The following is a 17,361-nucleotide window of genomic DNA, read 5'->3' on the forward strand; positions in this document are numbered from 1 at the left end:
CCCCTGCCGGGCCGCGCCGGCAACTGCGCCGCCGCCACCGGGGAGCGGGGGGTCCCGGCGGGTGCCGCGCCATGAGCGCCGCGCTGGTGGGGTACAGCAGCTCCGAGGAGGAGGAGGAGGAGGAGGAGGAAGAGGAAGGGGGGAGCCGGGGCGGCGGCGCGCAGGGACCCCCCGGAGCCAGGTAGGTGCGGTGTGGGGGTGGTGGCGGCAGGAGCGCGCGGCCTTCCTCCTCCTCTTCCTCCTCTTCCTCGTTCTCATCCCGCTCCGGTCCCGCAGCGCCGGCCGTCCCCGCCTGCCCGCGCCCGCCGGCCTGCTGGGAGACCCGGAGCCGGAGGAGGCCGTGAGCGATGACAGCTCCCGGCACGGCGGCCGCGTGCGCGGCTTCCCCCACGAGCGGGGCAACTGGGCCACGCACGTCTACCTGCCCTGTAGGTACCGGCAGCGCGATCGGGATGGGACCGGGACCGGGGCCGTGGCGGGACGCGACTCAGCCGCTGCGCCTCGGGGTCCCGCCCGGTCCCGGCGGGGATCCGCGGCCGGCGCTCCTCTGACGGCGCTGCCCCGCAGACATTGCCCAGGAGGAATTCCTGGAGCTGCTGGAGCTCCTGGTGTCCCGCGCTCGCACCTACGTCCCGTCGCTGGCTGCCATGGAGGAGTTCCACCTGAGCCTCTCGCAGTGCGTGGTGCTGCGCTACCACTGGATAGAGCCCTTCGTCCGCTCCCTCAGGGAGCGCCTGGCCGCCTTCCACAGGTGGGTTTGGCAGAGCCCCGGGAGAGCGCTCCTCATATCCTTCCTCTGCCCTCGGGATCCGTGTTTCGCCAGCATCCCCGCCCTAAGATGTCCCTGGCAGCTGGTGCTGGCAGAACATTAAAGCCCTGGGGATTCTTCCTCACTGCCTCAGGATCTGGCACCATACACATCAGGTTTTGGCTTTCCAGGATCAGGCTAGAGCTGTGCCATCCCCTAAACCATGGATGGTTTCTTTGCTTATATCTGGCTTAGGCACCCACTGAGCATCAGCTGCTTCAGGGCTTCTGTCACTGTCCAGGCTTCAGAGGGTTAGAAACAGGAGGGGAATGAATTAATTTGAGCCCAGAAAGGTTCTGGTTGCACCGATTCCGTCCAATTGCAGCATACATTTGCCTGTATCTTTCCAGAGCTTTGTAGCAATCCTGGCCCCTCCTCATCCTCATCTTCTCCTTTTTTCTTTTTCTTTTTCTTTTTCTTTTTCTTTTTCTTTTTCTTTTTCTTTTTCTTTTTCTTTTTCTTTTTCTTTTTCTTTTTCTTTTTCTTTTTCTTTTTCTTTTTCTTTTTCTTTTTCTTTTTCTTTTTTTTTTTTTTTTTTTCCCCTACAGCTGAAATAGGATCTTTCTTTTTTCAGGTTCTTCTGTGTGGCTGACCAAGTGAAGGTGTACACCAACCAGAACAAAACCAGGTGAGGGCACAGTGGAGCAGCCTGCCTGCCCTGGGAGAAGTCTGAGCAAGGTGGTGGTGGATGGGAGGTGTCACCCTGCCTGTCCCACGGTTGGGCCATGTGACAACACAGTATGTGATCGCTTCCAGACATTTCACACCTTTCCCCAGCCATCTGTACAAATTTTTAGCTTTGGCACTGATTCTTTGCAAGCCTTTGGTCTCATTAGCCGGCATGCTCAGCCTGGGGTGAGCAGAGTGGGACCACCTCTTTTGGCAGCAGTGCCAGTCGTGAAATTGTAGTGCAGGTCTTACAAGAGCTGGAGAGAAATAGCTGAGATGGTGCTAATTCTCCTGGGCATCAACTCAGAAGCCTGATTCCAACAGAATGCCATTAAGCTTTTTTGAATGTCAGAGCAAAGGTGATTAAAATTGTGAAAAGTTGCTGAATCTGGCGGGAAAGGCAGCCCAAGATAGTTGTGGGTAGGAAAAAGTGGATGTGGAACCTGGGTGACACTTGAGTCTTCTGCTTCCCTCCTGGAGGGGAAGAAATGATGACTCTAAATGACTCTAGAAAGTGTCATCCCAACAGTCCTTGAGGAGGCACTGACCTCTTTGTCACATCTCTCCAGCTTGGTACTTCCTATTCCCTGCTTCCTCTCACACTGTAAAACCTCTTCAGCAACTTCCACTTTTTTAATGTGGCTCCTGCATTGGCACGGCACTCTGCTGAAGTTCCCATCCAGTGCATCCTTTGCCTGGAAAATTAATGTTTGTGTCCCAAAAAGTACTGGGTTAATCTAGTAAATCTACATGGTTTATCATTCAGTCCTGCTTCTCCCTGCTACCACATCTTTACTTCTGTTTTTCTTCAGAATACGATCAGCATCCCTGGATACTTAAACCTGGCATTCCAAAGATTTTCTTTTGTTAGGGAGTAGGGAACTTGCCCAGTAGGAATGCAGGGCTAAATATTCTTATGGCTGTGCTTTCTGCAGCATGAAAGGGTGCTTGCTGTCTGTTGTTGCCTTTCTTTAGGACATTTATTGGCTTGGAAGTCTCTGCTGGGCATTTCCAGCTGCTGGAGCTGGTCTCGGAGGTGGACGGCGTTCTAGAGGAATTTGACCTTCCCACATTCTACAAGGTGAGGCGTTTCCTCCTTAGTCCCCTGCCAGTCTGGACATGCTGGCTGGCTGGTTCTCTGCGAGATGTTCACTTAAATAAACAGGAGCCAGTTGCAGTCACTGCCCTGCTGTGCATGGAAGCAGGGTTGTCCTAGGATAGAATGGGCACTGTGGGACTGAGGACAATCCTTGTGTCTTTGCCTTGGGCAGCTTTCTTGGGCATTAGTCCAGCCTTTTGCTTAGTACTAGCTTTGGGAACAGGTTTGGGATTGTGAAGGGCCACACCCTAGTTTGTCTGTCTCCAGAGCTGAGCAGGGAGCTCGTGTGGGTTATTCATAAGTGACCCATGTACCTGCCCCAGGACCAGCTCGGAGAGGTTCTCCCACAGCTGCAGAGGTGAGCAGAGGGGGACTGGGAACCAGGCAGCCTTGCCCACTGGTGTCAAAAGGGCTGGGGTGGGAAGCCCAGGACTCCTCTTGCCTCGAGCACTGTCCATATCAGCTCTGCAGCTGTTGAGTTGGCAGAGGGAACTCCTAGCTTTGGGATCCTCCCGCCTTTGTGATCCCAGACAGGGTAGCATCGTGCCAGATCTCCCACTGTGCTCTGTGCATCGAGCAAAGCCTCCTTTAGCCCTCACATTCTTATCCCTATTTTGTCTTCAGGACCCGTCGTTCCACATCAGCTTGGCCTGGTGCGTCGGGGACCTGTCTGGCAGGCTGGAAGGGCAGTGTCTGCGGGAGCTCCAGGTGTGTCCCCACGTGGTGTGGAGAGCAGGGGGAGGGCAGAGCTGGAGTCCAGCCACATCTCCCTGCCAAGAGTGGAGAGTGGGAAATTTTCTTCAAGCAAGACAAACTTCACTGGGTTGAAAGATGAGAAGCTTTTGGGGGGAGCATGAGTTAAATCAACTTCCCGAGGGAAGTCAGAGGCTCCCAGCTGCAAGTGGCCTCATCTGTGACTTGCTTCAAGGAGGGAGCTGCCAACTCCATCCTCTGCCAGATCTGCCCTCCTGGTACTGACTCCTGCCTCTATTTTCCAGGACATTGTGGATGGATTTGAGGACTCAGCATTCCTGCTGCGTATCCAATGGGAGCAAATCCGCTGCAAGTCAGGGAACAAGTACTTCTCCTTCCCCTTGAGGTAGGGGCTGTGCTTTTTGGAGACCCAAAGAGGCTGATGCTTGACTAAGGACCATTGTGCAATGCAGCTCTGTGTGCTGTGGGCTGTCACGCACTTCCACACTCTTCTTGCCTGCTCAGTGTCTCTGTGGTGTCCCTCAAGTCGGGCCACTTCCAGTTTGAGCTGCTGGCTGAAGAAAAGTATGTTTGTAGCAGATTTCATCCTCACTGCTGGATGTGCTGCCATCAGCACCGGTGGTTCCAGACATCCCACGGTCGCTAATTCTGCTGATTTTTTACAAACAAAAACAAATCTACAAAAGCCATAGATGCCTTATGGGAAGGAGGAAGAAGGTAGCGTGGGAAGCTGCTACTAAAGGGAGAGTGTCTCACACAGTGGGAAGTAGCACTGCCAGATTGTTGTTGGGAGGCTCTGGGCATGTTTTGAGTAGCAAGAGGCAAGGACATGGAGCTGGATCCTCTTGCCAAAGCGTTTTCCTACTGTAAGCCAGCTCGGACAAGCTCCTGAGTCATGCTGTGTCCCTCTCACACCGCTGCTGCCTCTGTAGAGACATTTCAGCGTCTGATCCTTTTGCCAAACAACAAGAGCTTGCTGCCAGGTGTGGGTGAGCCCTGGAACGGACAGTGTCAGTGTTTGCCTGAGCTGGGAGGGCAGTGCCCACTGGTGAATCAAGGGGTGGTGGCTCCTGCTCAGGCTCCACACTTTTTCCCTGTGTGATCAGCACCCCAGATGGATGATGACCCAGGGGATCACAAGCTGGACATTGTCCCGTGGGAGAAGCTCCTTTTTAATCCTTTTGTTCCTGCGGGTTGGTCAGCTGCAACCTCTCAGGTATTTGGAGCAGGATGCCGATGTGGTGCCCTGAATCTTTTATTCCATGTCTGTCTGGGACTTCTGAGCAGTAAAAATTTGTCTCCTCGTGTCATAAAATTGTGTCTGTGGTGTATTTCAGCCGTTTCTTTTTTACACACACAACTCCTGCAGGCTTCACATGAGGCCAGGTTTGTAACTGCTCCTGTGAGCTCTGTGCTGCCTGTCCTGGCACACGAGAGTGGCTTTGTCGGTGGGAGCATCTCCTCATGGTCGCAATTTTTGTCTGTGGGAGCATCTCCATACATTTTTGTTGGGATTTGTTGTCCGTGGGAGCATCGCAGCCGGTTGCTGCTGCCAGCAGCCTTTTGTTGAAGTCCTTAACAAAAATCTGTTGAGTCTTTAGCCAGTTAGTTTCCGGGTTGGGGATCTGCAAGATAAGTTTCTTTTGGGGGAAGGAAAAACAAACAAAGGTAGAGATATATTTAGCCCCTGGGGACTTCAGTGAAACCGGTTTCTCTCAGGTTAATGCTCAACCACCGGCCCCAGCCGGGCCTGGCACTGCACCCGGTTGTGTAACACCGAGTGTCAGAGACCCCCGGGACAGGGGACAAGGGCTGTGGGGCAAAGCGGGGGGCTGTGGCGGCTGCCGGCGGGGCCCGACGGGGCGGGGGTGGCGGCAGGGCCGGTGCGGGGCCCGCGGGGGCTCGGCCGCGGCTCCCCACGTGCGGGGGGGCGGCCCCGCCCCTGCCCGGCCCCGCCCCGGTCCCGGCCCCGCCCCTGCCCGGCCCCGCCCCGCCCGCTCCCACCGCGCCGCGCCCCGTCTCGGCCGCCGCGCCCGCCTTTCGCCGCCCGCTCCGGTGCTCCCGGCGGCGGGCAGAGCGCGGTAGCGCAGCCGAGCGGAGCCGGGCCCCGCCGCGCCGCGCCGGCCGCCCATGTGCCGTGCGCCGCCGTCCTGACCTCACGCACAAAAGGCGGGCCGAGAGGCGACGGGCCGCGCCTGGCAGCGCCGCCCATGCACCGTGCGCAGCCCCCCGCGGCGGCTCGGCCCCGGGCCATGAGGGCGGCGTAGCTCCGACACCGCCGCGCTCGGCCCGGCCCGGCCCGGCCCGGCGCGGCCGGGGGCAGCCGCGAACCGGCGGCGGCGCGGAATGGCAGCAGGGCGCGGCGCCCCCTGGCGGGCGGGCGGGCGGCTCCCGCCGCTCGTGGTGCTGCTGGCGCTGCTGGCGGGGGCGGCGGGCGAGGACATCAACGCCGAGGTGAGCGATGGCCCGGGGGCCCGGCACTCCCGACCGCCGCACCGGCACCTGCGGGCTCGCCGCACCGCCGGCCGGGGCAGGTGCAGGCGGGGCGGGGAACGGGGGGGGGCCCGGGTCGCCCCCGGGGGTGGCGGGCAGCGGACGCGGGGCTGGGGGAGGAAGCGCTTTGTGCCCGGCGGGGGAGGGGGTGAAAGGGCTTTTGATAAAGGGTCTGCTCCACCACCCTGCTGGGGGAAAGGGAGTGGGGGTAAAAGAAATTAATAGATTTAATGTTTTTAGAAATTAAATTGTTAAGCCGTTTTTGAGATAAAAAGGGGTAGGAAAAGAATTTGAGATAAAAAGGGGTAGGAAATGAATTGGGATAGGAAAATGATTGGAGAAGCTGGAGAAGAAGAATTGGAAAAGGAAAAAGGCTTGGAAGAGGAATAAGATTTGGGAAAGGAAAAAGACTTGGAAGAGGAATAAGATTTGGGAAAGGAAAAGGGCTTGGAAGAGGAATAAGATTTGGGAAAGGAAAAAGGCTTGGAAGAGGAATAAGATTTGGGAAGGGAAAAAGGCTTGGAAGAGGAATAAGATTTGGGAAAGGAAAAAGACTTGGAAGAGGAATAAGACTTGGAAAAGGAAAAAGAATTGGAAGGAATTCAGAAAAAAGTTTTAAAGATTAAAAGGAAAACCCCCCTAATTTGGAAAATAAAAATAAAGAATAAAAGGAAAAAAGAAAGTTACAAAAGAGTAATAATAAAGATAAAAATAAAATGCAATTAAAGCAGACAAGAGGAGGCGGAGGCTGGGGCAGGAAGGAAGAGCCCTGGCGCGCCCCAACACCCTCCTGCCCCCCGCCCTGGGGCTGCAGCCCTGCAGGACAGAAGCCCCTTTGTGGGTGCAGGCCGGGGTGGGGGTCCCAGGCTTCACATCCGTCAGCAGCTCCCAGGGGACGCCTCCGGAGGAGGACAGGGACGGGCAGCCTGCAGGCAGCCTGGCCACCTGCCAGCTGCCTTGTCCCTGGAGTCAGGGCATCCGGCAGCAGCCCCCCAAGATTACCGGATTCCCCCCCCCGTTCAGGGCAGGGCAGGGACCTTGTGCCCTGCTGCCCTGCCGCTGCCTGCTCGGGGGTGGCATTTGCCACTGGCAGCTGGCAGTGACCCCTGTGACGGGACACAGGGCTGGGGTACAGTCGGGCAGGGGGATGGATCCTTCCCCCTTGGGTGCTGGGGAGCACCAGGTGCCGCCGTGGGGCTGTTCCATGCTGGGGTGACGCTCGGCTCTCTGGCACAGGCATGGCTGCGGCTCTACGGATACCTGCCGCAGCCCAGCCGCCGGATGTCCACCATGCGCTCGGCCGAGACCTTCTCCGCGGCGCTTGCCGAGATGCAGAAGTTCTATGGCATCACCGTCACCGGCGTCCTGGACGAGGAGACCAAGGCGTGAGTTTCTCCACTGTTCCCTTGCTCGAGCAGATGGCAGCTCCACTCCTGGGCTCTGTGGTTTTCTCTGACAGCCCCAGGGCTCTGCCTGCACCTGGAAAAGTGGGCGCTGTCCCCCTTGGGAGCTGCTTCTCCCCTTTTGGGGGCTGCACCTCTGCAGCCAAAACACTGTCCCTGCTGTCTGCGGGTGCTGTAACACCTCAGGGACCTTGGCTGTGGGGGGCTGAGCCCTGGCTCGGTGTCCTCCTGGCAGGTGGATGAAACGTCCCCGCTGTGGGGTCCCAGATCAGTTTGGAGCACGGATGAAGTCCAACATGCGTCGGAAGCGGTACGCACTGACAGGGCGGCGCTGGAGCCAGAGCCACCTCACCTTCAGGTACCCAACACTGCCATGGATTCCCTTCCCCCAGCCTGTGGAGAGCCATGAATCCCCTCAGGGAGTGAGTGCTGCTCCAGGCCTTCCCTAGTGAGTTCTGTATCCCCAGCATCCAAAACTACACGGAGAAGCTGGGTCGGTACCACTCGTACGAGGCTGTCCGACGAGCTTTCCGGGTGTGGGAGCAAGCCACGCCGCTGGTTTTCCGGGAGGTGGCCTACGAGGACATCCGGCAGAAGAGGAAGAAGGAGGCTGACATCATGGTGCTCTTTGCCTCTGGATTCCATGGAGACAGCTCTCCCTTTGATGGCCTTGGGGGATTTTTGGCTCATGCCTATTTTCCCGGCCCTGGCATGGGGGGGGACACGCATTTCGACTTGGATGAGCCCTGGACGCTGGAGAATGCAGATGTGTCTGGTGAGTTGAGGGCCAAGGAGGTGGTAAAGGTGACCAGAGGAGCCTGGTGGCCTTCTAGGCTGGAAGGGGCAGGGAGGGGCTCTGCTGGTGTGGCAAGGAAAGCAGGTCCTCCATGGGTGATGCAGGCAGATCCCACTGGAGCACCTGTGTTGCAGGGTGCTGGGTCCGGGGGTCCACCTTATGTGTTATGTCCTCCACCCTTCTTGCTGATGGTGCCTTTCCATGCAGGGAACAACCTTTTCCTGGTGGCCGTGCACGAGCTGGGGCACTCGCTGGGCTTGGAGCACTCCAGCAACCCCAGCGCTATCATGGCCCCCTTCTACCAGTGGATGGACACGGAGAACTTCCAGCTGCCCGAGGATGACCTCAAGGGCATCCAGCAGCTCTACGGTGAGGAGCTGGTTGGGGAATCAGCCCAGAGGTGGGATTCTGGACATGTGTGTGGGGAAACTGAAGTACAGGTGCTGCTGTTCTGCATCACCACATCCCTTCTCTCACCTGCCCAATCCAGGTACCGCAGATGGGCACCCTCAGCCCACCAAGCCTTTGCCCACTGTGACACCCCGGAGACCTGGCAGGCCAGACCAGAGACCCCCTAAACCTCCCTCTCCGGGAAAACCAGAGCAACCACCCAAACCTGGCAGCCCAGACCGACCTGACCAGTATGGCCCTGACATCTGTGATGGGGACTTTGACACGGTGGCGGTGCTGCGTGGGGAGATGTTTGTGTTCAAGGTACCTGCCAGGACTCCCTCCTGCCCCTTCCTTGGGGATGTAGTGGGTCCATGGGTGGGAGGACCCCTCAGCAAGGTGACTGTGTCCCTGTGTCCTCCCCATCCTCTGCCAACACCCTGTTTCTCTCCAGGGCCGGTGGTTCTGGAGGGTCCGGCACAACCGGGTGCTGGACAACTACCCCATGCCCATCGGACACTTCTGGCGGGGCCTCCCTGGGGACATTGATGCTGCCTACGAGAGGCATGACGGGAGGTTCGTCTTCTTTAAAGGTGAGCAGGGAAGCTGGATGGGAGGGCTGAGGTGGAAGCAAGACCCCAGTGCCCCCCACAAAGCTGCTGAGAGCTGTTTGGCTTCATCCCATCCTGACACACCTCCCCAGCCAGAGCTGCTGCGTGATCCCAAGGGGTTGGGGTGGCCACAGGCATCTGCCGCTATCCCTATCCATCGGTGCACCTGCCACAGTAGCTGGGCAGGACCTTCTCATCCCCATTCTCCAACTCTTTCCCCTCTAGGTGACCGGTACTGGCTCTTCCGAGAAGCCAACCTGGAGCCTGGGTACCCACAGCCCCTGGTCACCTATGGGCAGGGCATCCCCTACGACAGCATAGACACAGCCGTCTGGTGGGAACCTACAGGACACACCTTCTTCTTCCGTGGCGACAGGTGAGTGTCTGTGTAGTTCTCCCTGCTCTGCTGCCTCCTGGCCTCTGTCAGGGGGAGAATTTTGGGCAGTGGGGACCCCTGTGCTCCTCACCTATTCCCCACCTTGCTTCCCAGATACTGGCGCTTCAACGAGGACACGCGCTCGGTGGACCCCGGGTACCCGAAGCCCATCTCTGTCTGGGTGGGCATCCCTCCCTCACCCAAGGGAGCCTTCCTCAGCCCAGACGCCTGTAAGTAGAGGAGAGGGGTGGGTGGTGGTGGTGGTGGGGGTCTCGGGGATGGGATTATCCCTCTCTGATGGCCTGGACACATGGGATGCACCTGGGGAGAGTGTCTGAGAGTCAGCAGTGAATCCCTTTCTGAAGGGTTTCACCAGTCCTTGAGCAAAACCTGCTGTCTTGGGCATCTGCAGGGGTGCCCAGGTTCTGCAGGGTCCTGTGCCCACCTACTTACCCCTTGTCTCCATCTTCTCTCCCCCAGCCTCCACCTACTTCTACAGAGGCACAAAGTACTGGAAATTTGACAATGAGCGTCTCAAGACAGAGCCAGGCTATCCCAAATCCATCCTACGGGACTTCATGGGCTGTCACACAGAGCTGGTCCCAGACCCCAATCCCCGCTGGCCTGATGTGGACCGACCCCCCTTCAACCCTGATGGGGATGGGGGGACTGAAGGTGAGGAGGAGGAGGAGGAAGATGAGGATTACAGCGAGGGAGATGGCCAGCCAGGCAGGGACGTGGACGTGGTGGTGCAGATCGATGAGTACACGCGCACCATGAGCGTGGTCATGGTGCTGGTGCTGCTGGTGCTGCTGCTCTGCATCCTGGGTCTCATCTACGTCATCGTCCAGATGCAGAGGAAGGGCGCACCCCGAATGCTCTTGTACTGCAAGCGCTCCTTGCAGGAGTGGGTCTGACCCTGGCTCCCTCCCCCAACTGCCCCCACCACCATGGTGCTAAGATGGACCTGACACCCCCTCCCCTTGTCCCTCACCGCGGCCTTGGTCCCTCTACCCCATTGTTGCTTGATGGCTCCAGCCTCAGAAAAGGGGGGATGCCCAACCCCCCCAGCCCCTCCAGAGCAGCCGGGCTGGGACCGGGGATGGTCATGGGGGGGCTGGAGGGCATCCAGGCCCTGCCTTGTCCCCAGTGCCTGTGCGTCCCCCCAGCCGTGACCCTCAGGCTGCCACCCATCACATGCCTGCCTCTGCCATGGGGTCCCTGCAGGGTCCCTTCCTCCTGTGCAAGCCTGCTGCAGCTGGGGCAGTGAGCGGGCTGGGGGCTGCTCACAAGTGCTGCGGGCTGGCGGGTCTCAGCCGCTGGCACCTGCAGTGGTGGGGAAGGGAGGGCTGAGCTCGTGGCTGTGTTTCCTGTTGAACCATGGGGATACAGGGATGTGGTGCCTAAAGACAGCGTGAGTTGGGAGATGCCACCTTTGCAACCCTGCTGGTGCTCAGCTCAGTCCGGGCCCTGCTGTTGCCACGGTGGGATGGAGCCCTGGGGCACGTGGCCCTGTGGGCAGGGCAGTGGGCACTGCCGCCTTGTATGTCCATTAAACGGGTCGGGTGTGTGGAGAGCTGTGGTGCCGTCATCCTTCCTGCCGCGGGGGTGTCCTGGGAGAGACTGGGCAGATTTCCTGGTACCGGGGCTTGTCTGGGGGGTCACCCTGCTTGGCACCCCCAGGGGACCGGGTGCCATGTTAGGGGATGTAGGGAAGGGGCCAGCATGGCCAGTGATGTCCCTGCAGCAGTCCCTGCCCTGGGGCTGCCACTTTGGGGGGGTCAGCTAAAGCAACCCCCCCACCCCCACCAGTGGACAGAGCAGCCTTTCAGCAGCTCCCATGGCAGTGACAAGGGCCTCGCTGGGAACACAGGGTGCCTTGTTCTCCCCCAGCCAGCACCGCGCTTCAGCCCTGGGCGGCCACCTCCCTTCCCCGGGCAGGGGCTGCCAGCAGCTGGGGGACCCTCCCGGAGCCTCTTCATAGGGTGCTTCAGCTCCCTGTCCCCACACGGCCCTGGTGAGCTTCCTGGGGGGAAGGGGTGGCCATATCCTGTCTCAGCACTGCTGTCTCGGTAGAGGAAGGTGGGAGGAGTCACAACTGCTGCAGAGATCAGGGAAATAATCATGGGAGTGGGAAAGATTAGACTTCAGGGGTAGGAAACTGGCTTTATCTGGGGAAAAATGTTGCTCAGCTGTTAATGGGAAGAAAAACCAAACCACAGAGGCAGCGATGGAGGTAACCTGGTGTCCCTGCCTCCGCTGGTGATGTGATGATCACAGGGGTGGCAGCCAGAGCCAGGTTTGCTCTGCAGGTGCAGCCTTGGGGTGGGCAGCAGAGGCTGGCACAGTTGCTGCCCTGGTGGGGAGGTTGGTTGTGCTGTGCTGGGCAAGGGGGTTGTGTGAGCCTGACCCATCCCTGTGCGGACAATCCTATGGAACTGGGGAGTGTCCCCATGTGGGAATTGACTCCAGCCATCATCCTTGCTTCCTCCAGCCTCCCGTGCAGCAGGACCAGAGCCAGAACTGTGCCAGCACCTGTGCCTTGCCTCGTTTCCCCAGGCACCTCTGTCTTGGTGCACCCCTGACCTGCTCCCCTTGCCCTGGTGCTCCAGCTGCTCCTTTGCCCTCATCCCCTCCTGCCAGCCCTGGTGGAAGGGTTTCTCTACTTCATGGATGAGGATATGAAGCCTTTGTGCTTCCCCCATCCTTCCCCCTCCCCAGGGCCCAGAGCTGCTGGCTCAGTTCCCAACTGCTACAACCACTTCCCAGCACTGAATTACCCTGAGCTGCCCAGCCACTCATCAGGCACTAATTACTGTAAAAGGGAAGGACTGATGCTGGCTCTCACCCGCTTTCCTGGTGCTGGGGGGGAACCCTGTGGCCTGAGTCACCCATCCCCTGCCCCAGCCTCCATCCCTGCCCACATTGGGCAGCGATTTCCAGCCATGAGCTGATTCCCTGGAAAACACGCTTGGCTCAGACTCAGCACATCGCTGCAGCCAAGCGAGAAGTCAAAATGAGGAACAGAAAACCCCTGAGGAATTGGGGGGAGTGGGTGGAAAAAGGTCTCCAAGTGGCTCAGGGCTGTTGTATTCCATCAGCCAGGCCTTGCTGGGTCACATTCCTTGGCTTTTAACTTTCAGTTCGGTTTTGACCATTTTGCCCAGATTTGTGCTTGTGTGGGTCTTCACCAGAGGTGAGGGAGGACCCACAATTCTGTTGAGCTAGGAGCCTGGCCATGGGGCAGCTCGACACGCCAGCCTGCCCTGAACTGGGGCCAGACTGGCACCAGGAGCTGCCAAAAGCCATGAACCTGGCCAAAAGGCGAGGCAGGAGGAAAGCACGGCTGGGATTCACTCTTTCCACCCCCGCAGAGACTGCTCCAGAGGCCAGCGCAGATGCATTTCCCACGGCAGATGCATTTCCCACACTGGATGCACTTCCCGGGGCAGATGCACTTCCGACAACAGATGTATTTCCCACGGCAGCAGTGTTTCCCTTCTCTCTTGGGGGTACAGAGGGCTTGACAGGGTGCAAGGCTGGGACCCCAGAGCCTGGTACCTGGAAGGCCACCTGGCTTGCAGGGAAAGCTAGAGCTGGACAAAGATGCCCAGGGCCAGCAGCTCATGGTATCCCCGCCATGGCAGGGGAGGGCCCTCCTTGTTGATTCAGGGTGGGACAGGGGCTGGGAGCAATTCTCCAGCGGGAATTAAGGATGCTGGGAGCAGAGGCCCAGGCCGCCACGCTTAGTGAGCTGGGACAGTACTTCCCACCCCCTCCCACTTTTCCCCGGATGCTGCAGCAGGGCTGGTGCCAGGAGCCCAGGGCCATCTGGAAACGCTCATGGACAGCAGTAAGGCACCCCGCTGGAGACAAAGCTCAGCATTTCAACAGCGCCCAGACTCTGTCGGAGGCTCCCGTGCTGCCCTGCACACCCACAGTGGGGTCAGCTCACCTCTGGCCACAGGGAGGGCAGGCAGGCACCTGCTATAAGGGCCAGGGCTGTTGGGAGCACGGGGGAGTGTGAGTCCAGCTGAACCTGGCCCTGGCAGGCACTGAACAGCCCTGGCAGGATCCACTCCCACCAGGCAGCTCCCTGCTTCCCAAAAATAGGTTGGAGAAGCCTGACCTGGAAAAGACCCCGGGAGCTCAGTGTCCTCCAGGCCCTGCTGTGCTGGGGTGTGGGTGAAGGGGTGACCAGGGCTGGCAGGGGCTCTCTGCCTGATTGGCACCATCTCAGGAGAATCCTCCTCTTCCTCTGCAAGCCTGGGCCCGATCCCCTGTGCAGCGCTGAGGAAAGGACCCGGAAAACACAGAGGAAGCCGGGCTCAGTGCAGAGGAAGAACTGGGGCTGGGATACAGCAAGCGGCCACCGGCCAGCTCAAGGTCGGAGGAAGCAATGCTGGGGATGGAGGGAAGGGCTGCGGGGCCCCGGGAGGGGTTGAACCTGCTGCTGGGCATGCTGCAGGCAGGGCAGAGGCTCTGGGTGCTGCCTGGGGAGGGGTCGGTACCAGCACAGCCCCACTGAGGGTGGGATGCACCCACCAACCACACTGAGCTCGGCACATGTGTGTGGGGCTCATGCCCCTCGCCTCCCCTCACAGCCACCGGGCAGCTCTCAGCCTGCTCTGTGGGGTGCTGGGACACCTCATCTCACAGAAAGTCATTTCTGGGGCTGCAGGGGCAACACATGAAGTGATGGTGAAGCAGATGGGCTGCAGGTCATGCTTCAGCACTACTTGGCATCCATCATCTTCTCACCTCTAGCGCCTCTGAGGCTTTTCCTACTGCATCCCAGGGAAGCTCTCAGGGTGCACAATTGCTCCCATATCCTAGTAAAATTGTGCTTGGGTGGTCCCATTTTGCAGCCTGCCAGGGGAAGCTCTCACCCCTCTCCTGCAGGCACCAGCAGGGCAGGAACATCAGCTCTCTCTGCATGCAAAGTGGCCAAAGTCCCCAGTCCCGTCACTCGGTTTTCCTGGGCGGTGGCCAGTGGTAAAACTCAAAATAAATATTTCCCTTGCCTCCAGCACTGCCTGCCCCACATTAGACAACAGCTGCAGAGGATTAACGTCGCCCTGGAGGTGTAATCCCTCTATAAAGATGACAACATTTGGCCCAAGACATCCAGGGAGATGCAGAATGGACAAGAAGCAGAGTTTGGCCCAGTTTTTTTTATTCCTGCTTATCACCTCCATGATCACAGCTCTGTGCTTCTGTGTCAGGACCCACTTGACCGGAGGGTGACAAAGTGCAAGGGGACAAGCACAGGCCGGGACAGAAGCCTGTACCAGTGTCCTGCCACTCTGCTGGGCTGGACACTCACACAGGATTCTTCTGCCCCAGCAGCAGAGCAAATAGAGAAAGCTTTCTGGAAAGTCCTATTGCCTGCTTGCCTTGCCAGCAGCTGCCACCTGCCCAGGCAGAGCCACCGGAGCCACGGGATGTCCCAGCCTTGGCTCGCACCACAGTGACTGCCAGCTGCTCCAGCCCCAGCCTGCTGCTGCCTGGCCCAGCCCAGGGAGTATCCCTTGCTCCGAGGAGCTGCAGCCTGTGCTCTCACCGTACTTCAGCACCCGCGCTTTCAAAGGGAAGCTTTGCCTTTCATGTAGAAAGCAGCTCCCAGCATTGAGGTCCTGATCAAAGTGCCCAAGTGCAGGACCTTGCCCCAGCCAATGGAACACAAAGGTGAAAAGCTGGTGCAGGGAAGGAAAACTGCCTCGGTTTGAAACCAGGGCTCCCCACAAAGATTCTTTTCTCTCCCACTAGACATGAACTGCAACAAGGACTTATGCAGGAAGGAAGGTGCAGGCCACCCACACAAAGGTGAACGAGGAGATATTTAAGATCTTTTCTCCATAGGCTGCCTGCACTGAACTGGGACTCCCCTGTGCCCACCCCTCATACCCAGCTGGGGCTGCCCTGGCAGCAGGTAGGCAGTAGCCATCCTTGACTCCCATCTCTGCCTTCACCTCCTTCCTGCATTCCTCCACTCTTTCCACGTAGGATGATGTTGCATCCCAGCCAGATTAAAAGCCATAACCAAAGCAGTAAGAAGCTGTGTGCTCCACCACAGGAGTTTTGGTTGTAGACATTTAGGAAATGGCTGCTGTCAGGATGCCTCTGACATTCTCGCCCATTTGCCAGCAGCATCCTCTTCTCCCACAGGGAGAGCATCCAACTTCACCCACCTTCAGTGAGATGGTTAAAGTTCTGATGGGAGAGAGGAATTAAAGAGAAAGGTTTTGGAAGAACACTGTGTAGATCACCAAGCATCTGGCTGTAAAGGAAAGAGCCAGTATCTGATGATGCTCCACTTTGTGCAGCAAGTAAACAGGAAGATTCAGTATTTTGTTTCGTATTAAAAAGTACACAGAAGGTCCATATGGATGTAAGGGTTTGTGGCTGGGAGTTTATTCCAGCAAATCCGCTGGCACAGCTCCTAGAGGTCGAGCAGGAATTGGCAGCAGGGCCCATCTGATCTCTGCAGAGGTAGCCAGCTTGGGGCCCAGGGGAGCCCAGCCCTCTTAATGCATTAAGACCAGTCACTCAGAGTGAGCTCAACTCCTCAAGGACCAGGGGCAACTCCAGCACAGGCTTCAGCAGGGCAGGGAAAGGCAGCAGCAGCTCCTGCTGAGTGTTCAGCTGCCAAAGACTGCCCAAAACACATGGTGTTGAGCAAGGGCTTGCGGGAAAGGATGCACATTTTACCCTGCTGTGGTCTGATGGATCCGCTCAGCAGCTCCTCCAGCTCTGGCAAGCTTTGCAAAGATGGAGAAAGCCTCACCGTGGACTTCATTAAGGCCAACCCTTGGCACACGATCCAGTGCGATTCCACTTAACTAATCAAGTCCAGCCAAGCCTTGACATATGTCAGTGCAAGATGCACGGTGCTTTCTCATGTGGGCTTCCTTGGCTGGTCTCCCTAGAGCTACCAAGCTGTTCAGCTGCTAGAAGAATTGCAAAGGTCTTCTCCAGAAAGCCTTCTGCAGGTGCAATCCAGCCCCACGTAGCAGCACCTCCAGTTCAAAGCCCAGCAGCTCTAAAGGTGCAGGTGAGGCAGCTCCATTACAGGTGTCCTGAGAGCTTTGCCACAGAGGTGCAGAGAGAGGGTGCACAGGCATGCCAAATCTTTAAACCAGGTGGGGACTCCGTGGACAGGATTAAACCCAGAATTTAAGGCAGATGTCTCTCAGCAGGCTCTCCTCCTCCTGGGAGGGACCAGCGTTATTCTACAGAGCAGTAACAGAGGTGAAGTCTTCCCCATTCACTGCACAGCCCAGGGAAGGATCAGTCCCAGCCTTTGGTACCTGCCCTCCAGAGTATCCATGGGGGGCTTGGCCCTGGGGAGGAAAGGCAACAGCTACTCCCAGACTCACCCCGTTGCTGATGGAGTCTCTGGCCTCCCCTTCGCAAGCCTTTCTACAACAAAGGCAGATTGGCTTGAGGCAGGGAAGGGCAGCTTCAGCACAGGAAAAGACTTCCGCTCCTGTTACGTTGCTTTGCTAAACCTCTCCTTTGATCCTTGGGGAAAGGGACAATTTGGCAGCTGGAAGGCTATTGTGTGCCTTGTGCTGTAAGCAGCTGCTAAAGGCTTGGCTGGGAGCTGGAGAGAGTTGGTAGCTACACAGCCAACAAAACTGTGCCCTAACAGGCAGGGAAACCTAATTTGTCACCGCTGGGGAAAATGGCTTCAAGGAAAAAGAGAATGAAAAACCCATTTCCATGAACAGCATGAGTTTTTGTCATAGTACCACAAACTTCACGGATTGGAGACAGATTCTGTCTTCTCTGTGGAAACCTCACTAATTTTCCTCTCACCAGATTGCTGCTGTTCACGTCTATGCTCTCCTTTAAACAGTGTGGGTGCTGATCGAAGTCAAGTTCAGAGGCAAATTCTAACATCTGGGTTCTCAAAGAAATTCTCTGGCACTTTCTGAAGCACTAAAATGTGCAAGTTAAGTATCCATCAAAGGAGGAAGAAGACAGAAGCAGATTTACA

At 57.9% G+C, this 17,361-nt stretch overlaps 2 protein-coding genes across 2 annotated transcripts; both read left to right on the forward strand.

Annotated features, from left to right (window-relative positions):
* Positions 1-71: 71 nt before the first annotated feature.
* On the forward strand, positions 72-4,473 carry USB1 (U6 snRNA biogenesis phosphodiesterase 1; the record flags this gene model as incomplete). The annotated part of the gene is made up of 7 exons (XM_082290086.1): positions 72-181; positions 277-428; positions 568-751; positions 1,383-1,436; positions 2,453-2,558; positions 3,201-3,284; positions 3,575-4,473. The coding sequence occupies 7 exons, from the start codon at positions 72-74 to the stop codon at positions 3,677-3,679; spliced, it is 795 nt and encodes a 264-aa protein (XP_082146212.1). The 3' UTR covers positions 3,680-4,473.
* An 817-nt stretch (positions 4,474-5,290) lies between these two features.
* On the forward strand, positions 5,291-10,933 carry MMP15 (matrix metallopeptidase 15). Its single transcript, XM_082289865.1, has 10 exons — positions 5,291-5,744; positions 7,020-7,168; positions 7,422-7,544; positions 7,654-7,961; positions 8,190-8,351; positions 8,473-8,696; positions 8,827-8,965; positions 9,209-9,359; positions 9,474-9,589; positions 9,840-10,933. Exons 1-10 carry the CDS (start codon positions 5,637-5,639, stop codon positions 10,274-10,276), a joined length of 1,917 nt encoding a protein of 638 aa, XP_082145991.1. The 5' UTR covers positions 5,291-5,636; the 3' UTR covers positions 10,277-10,933.
* The last annotated feature ends 6,428 nt before the right edge of the window (positions 10,934-17,361 follow it).

This window comes from Coloeus monedula (genome assembly GCF_965178545.1).
Source record: "Coloeus monedula genome assembly, chromosome: 13".
Taxonomy (NCBI): Eukaryota; Metazoa; Chordata; class Aves; order Passeriformes; family Corvidae; genus Coloeus; species Coloeus monedula.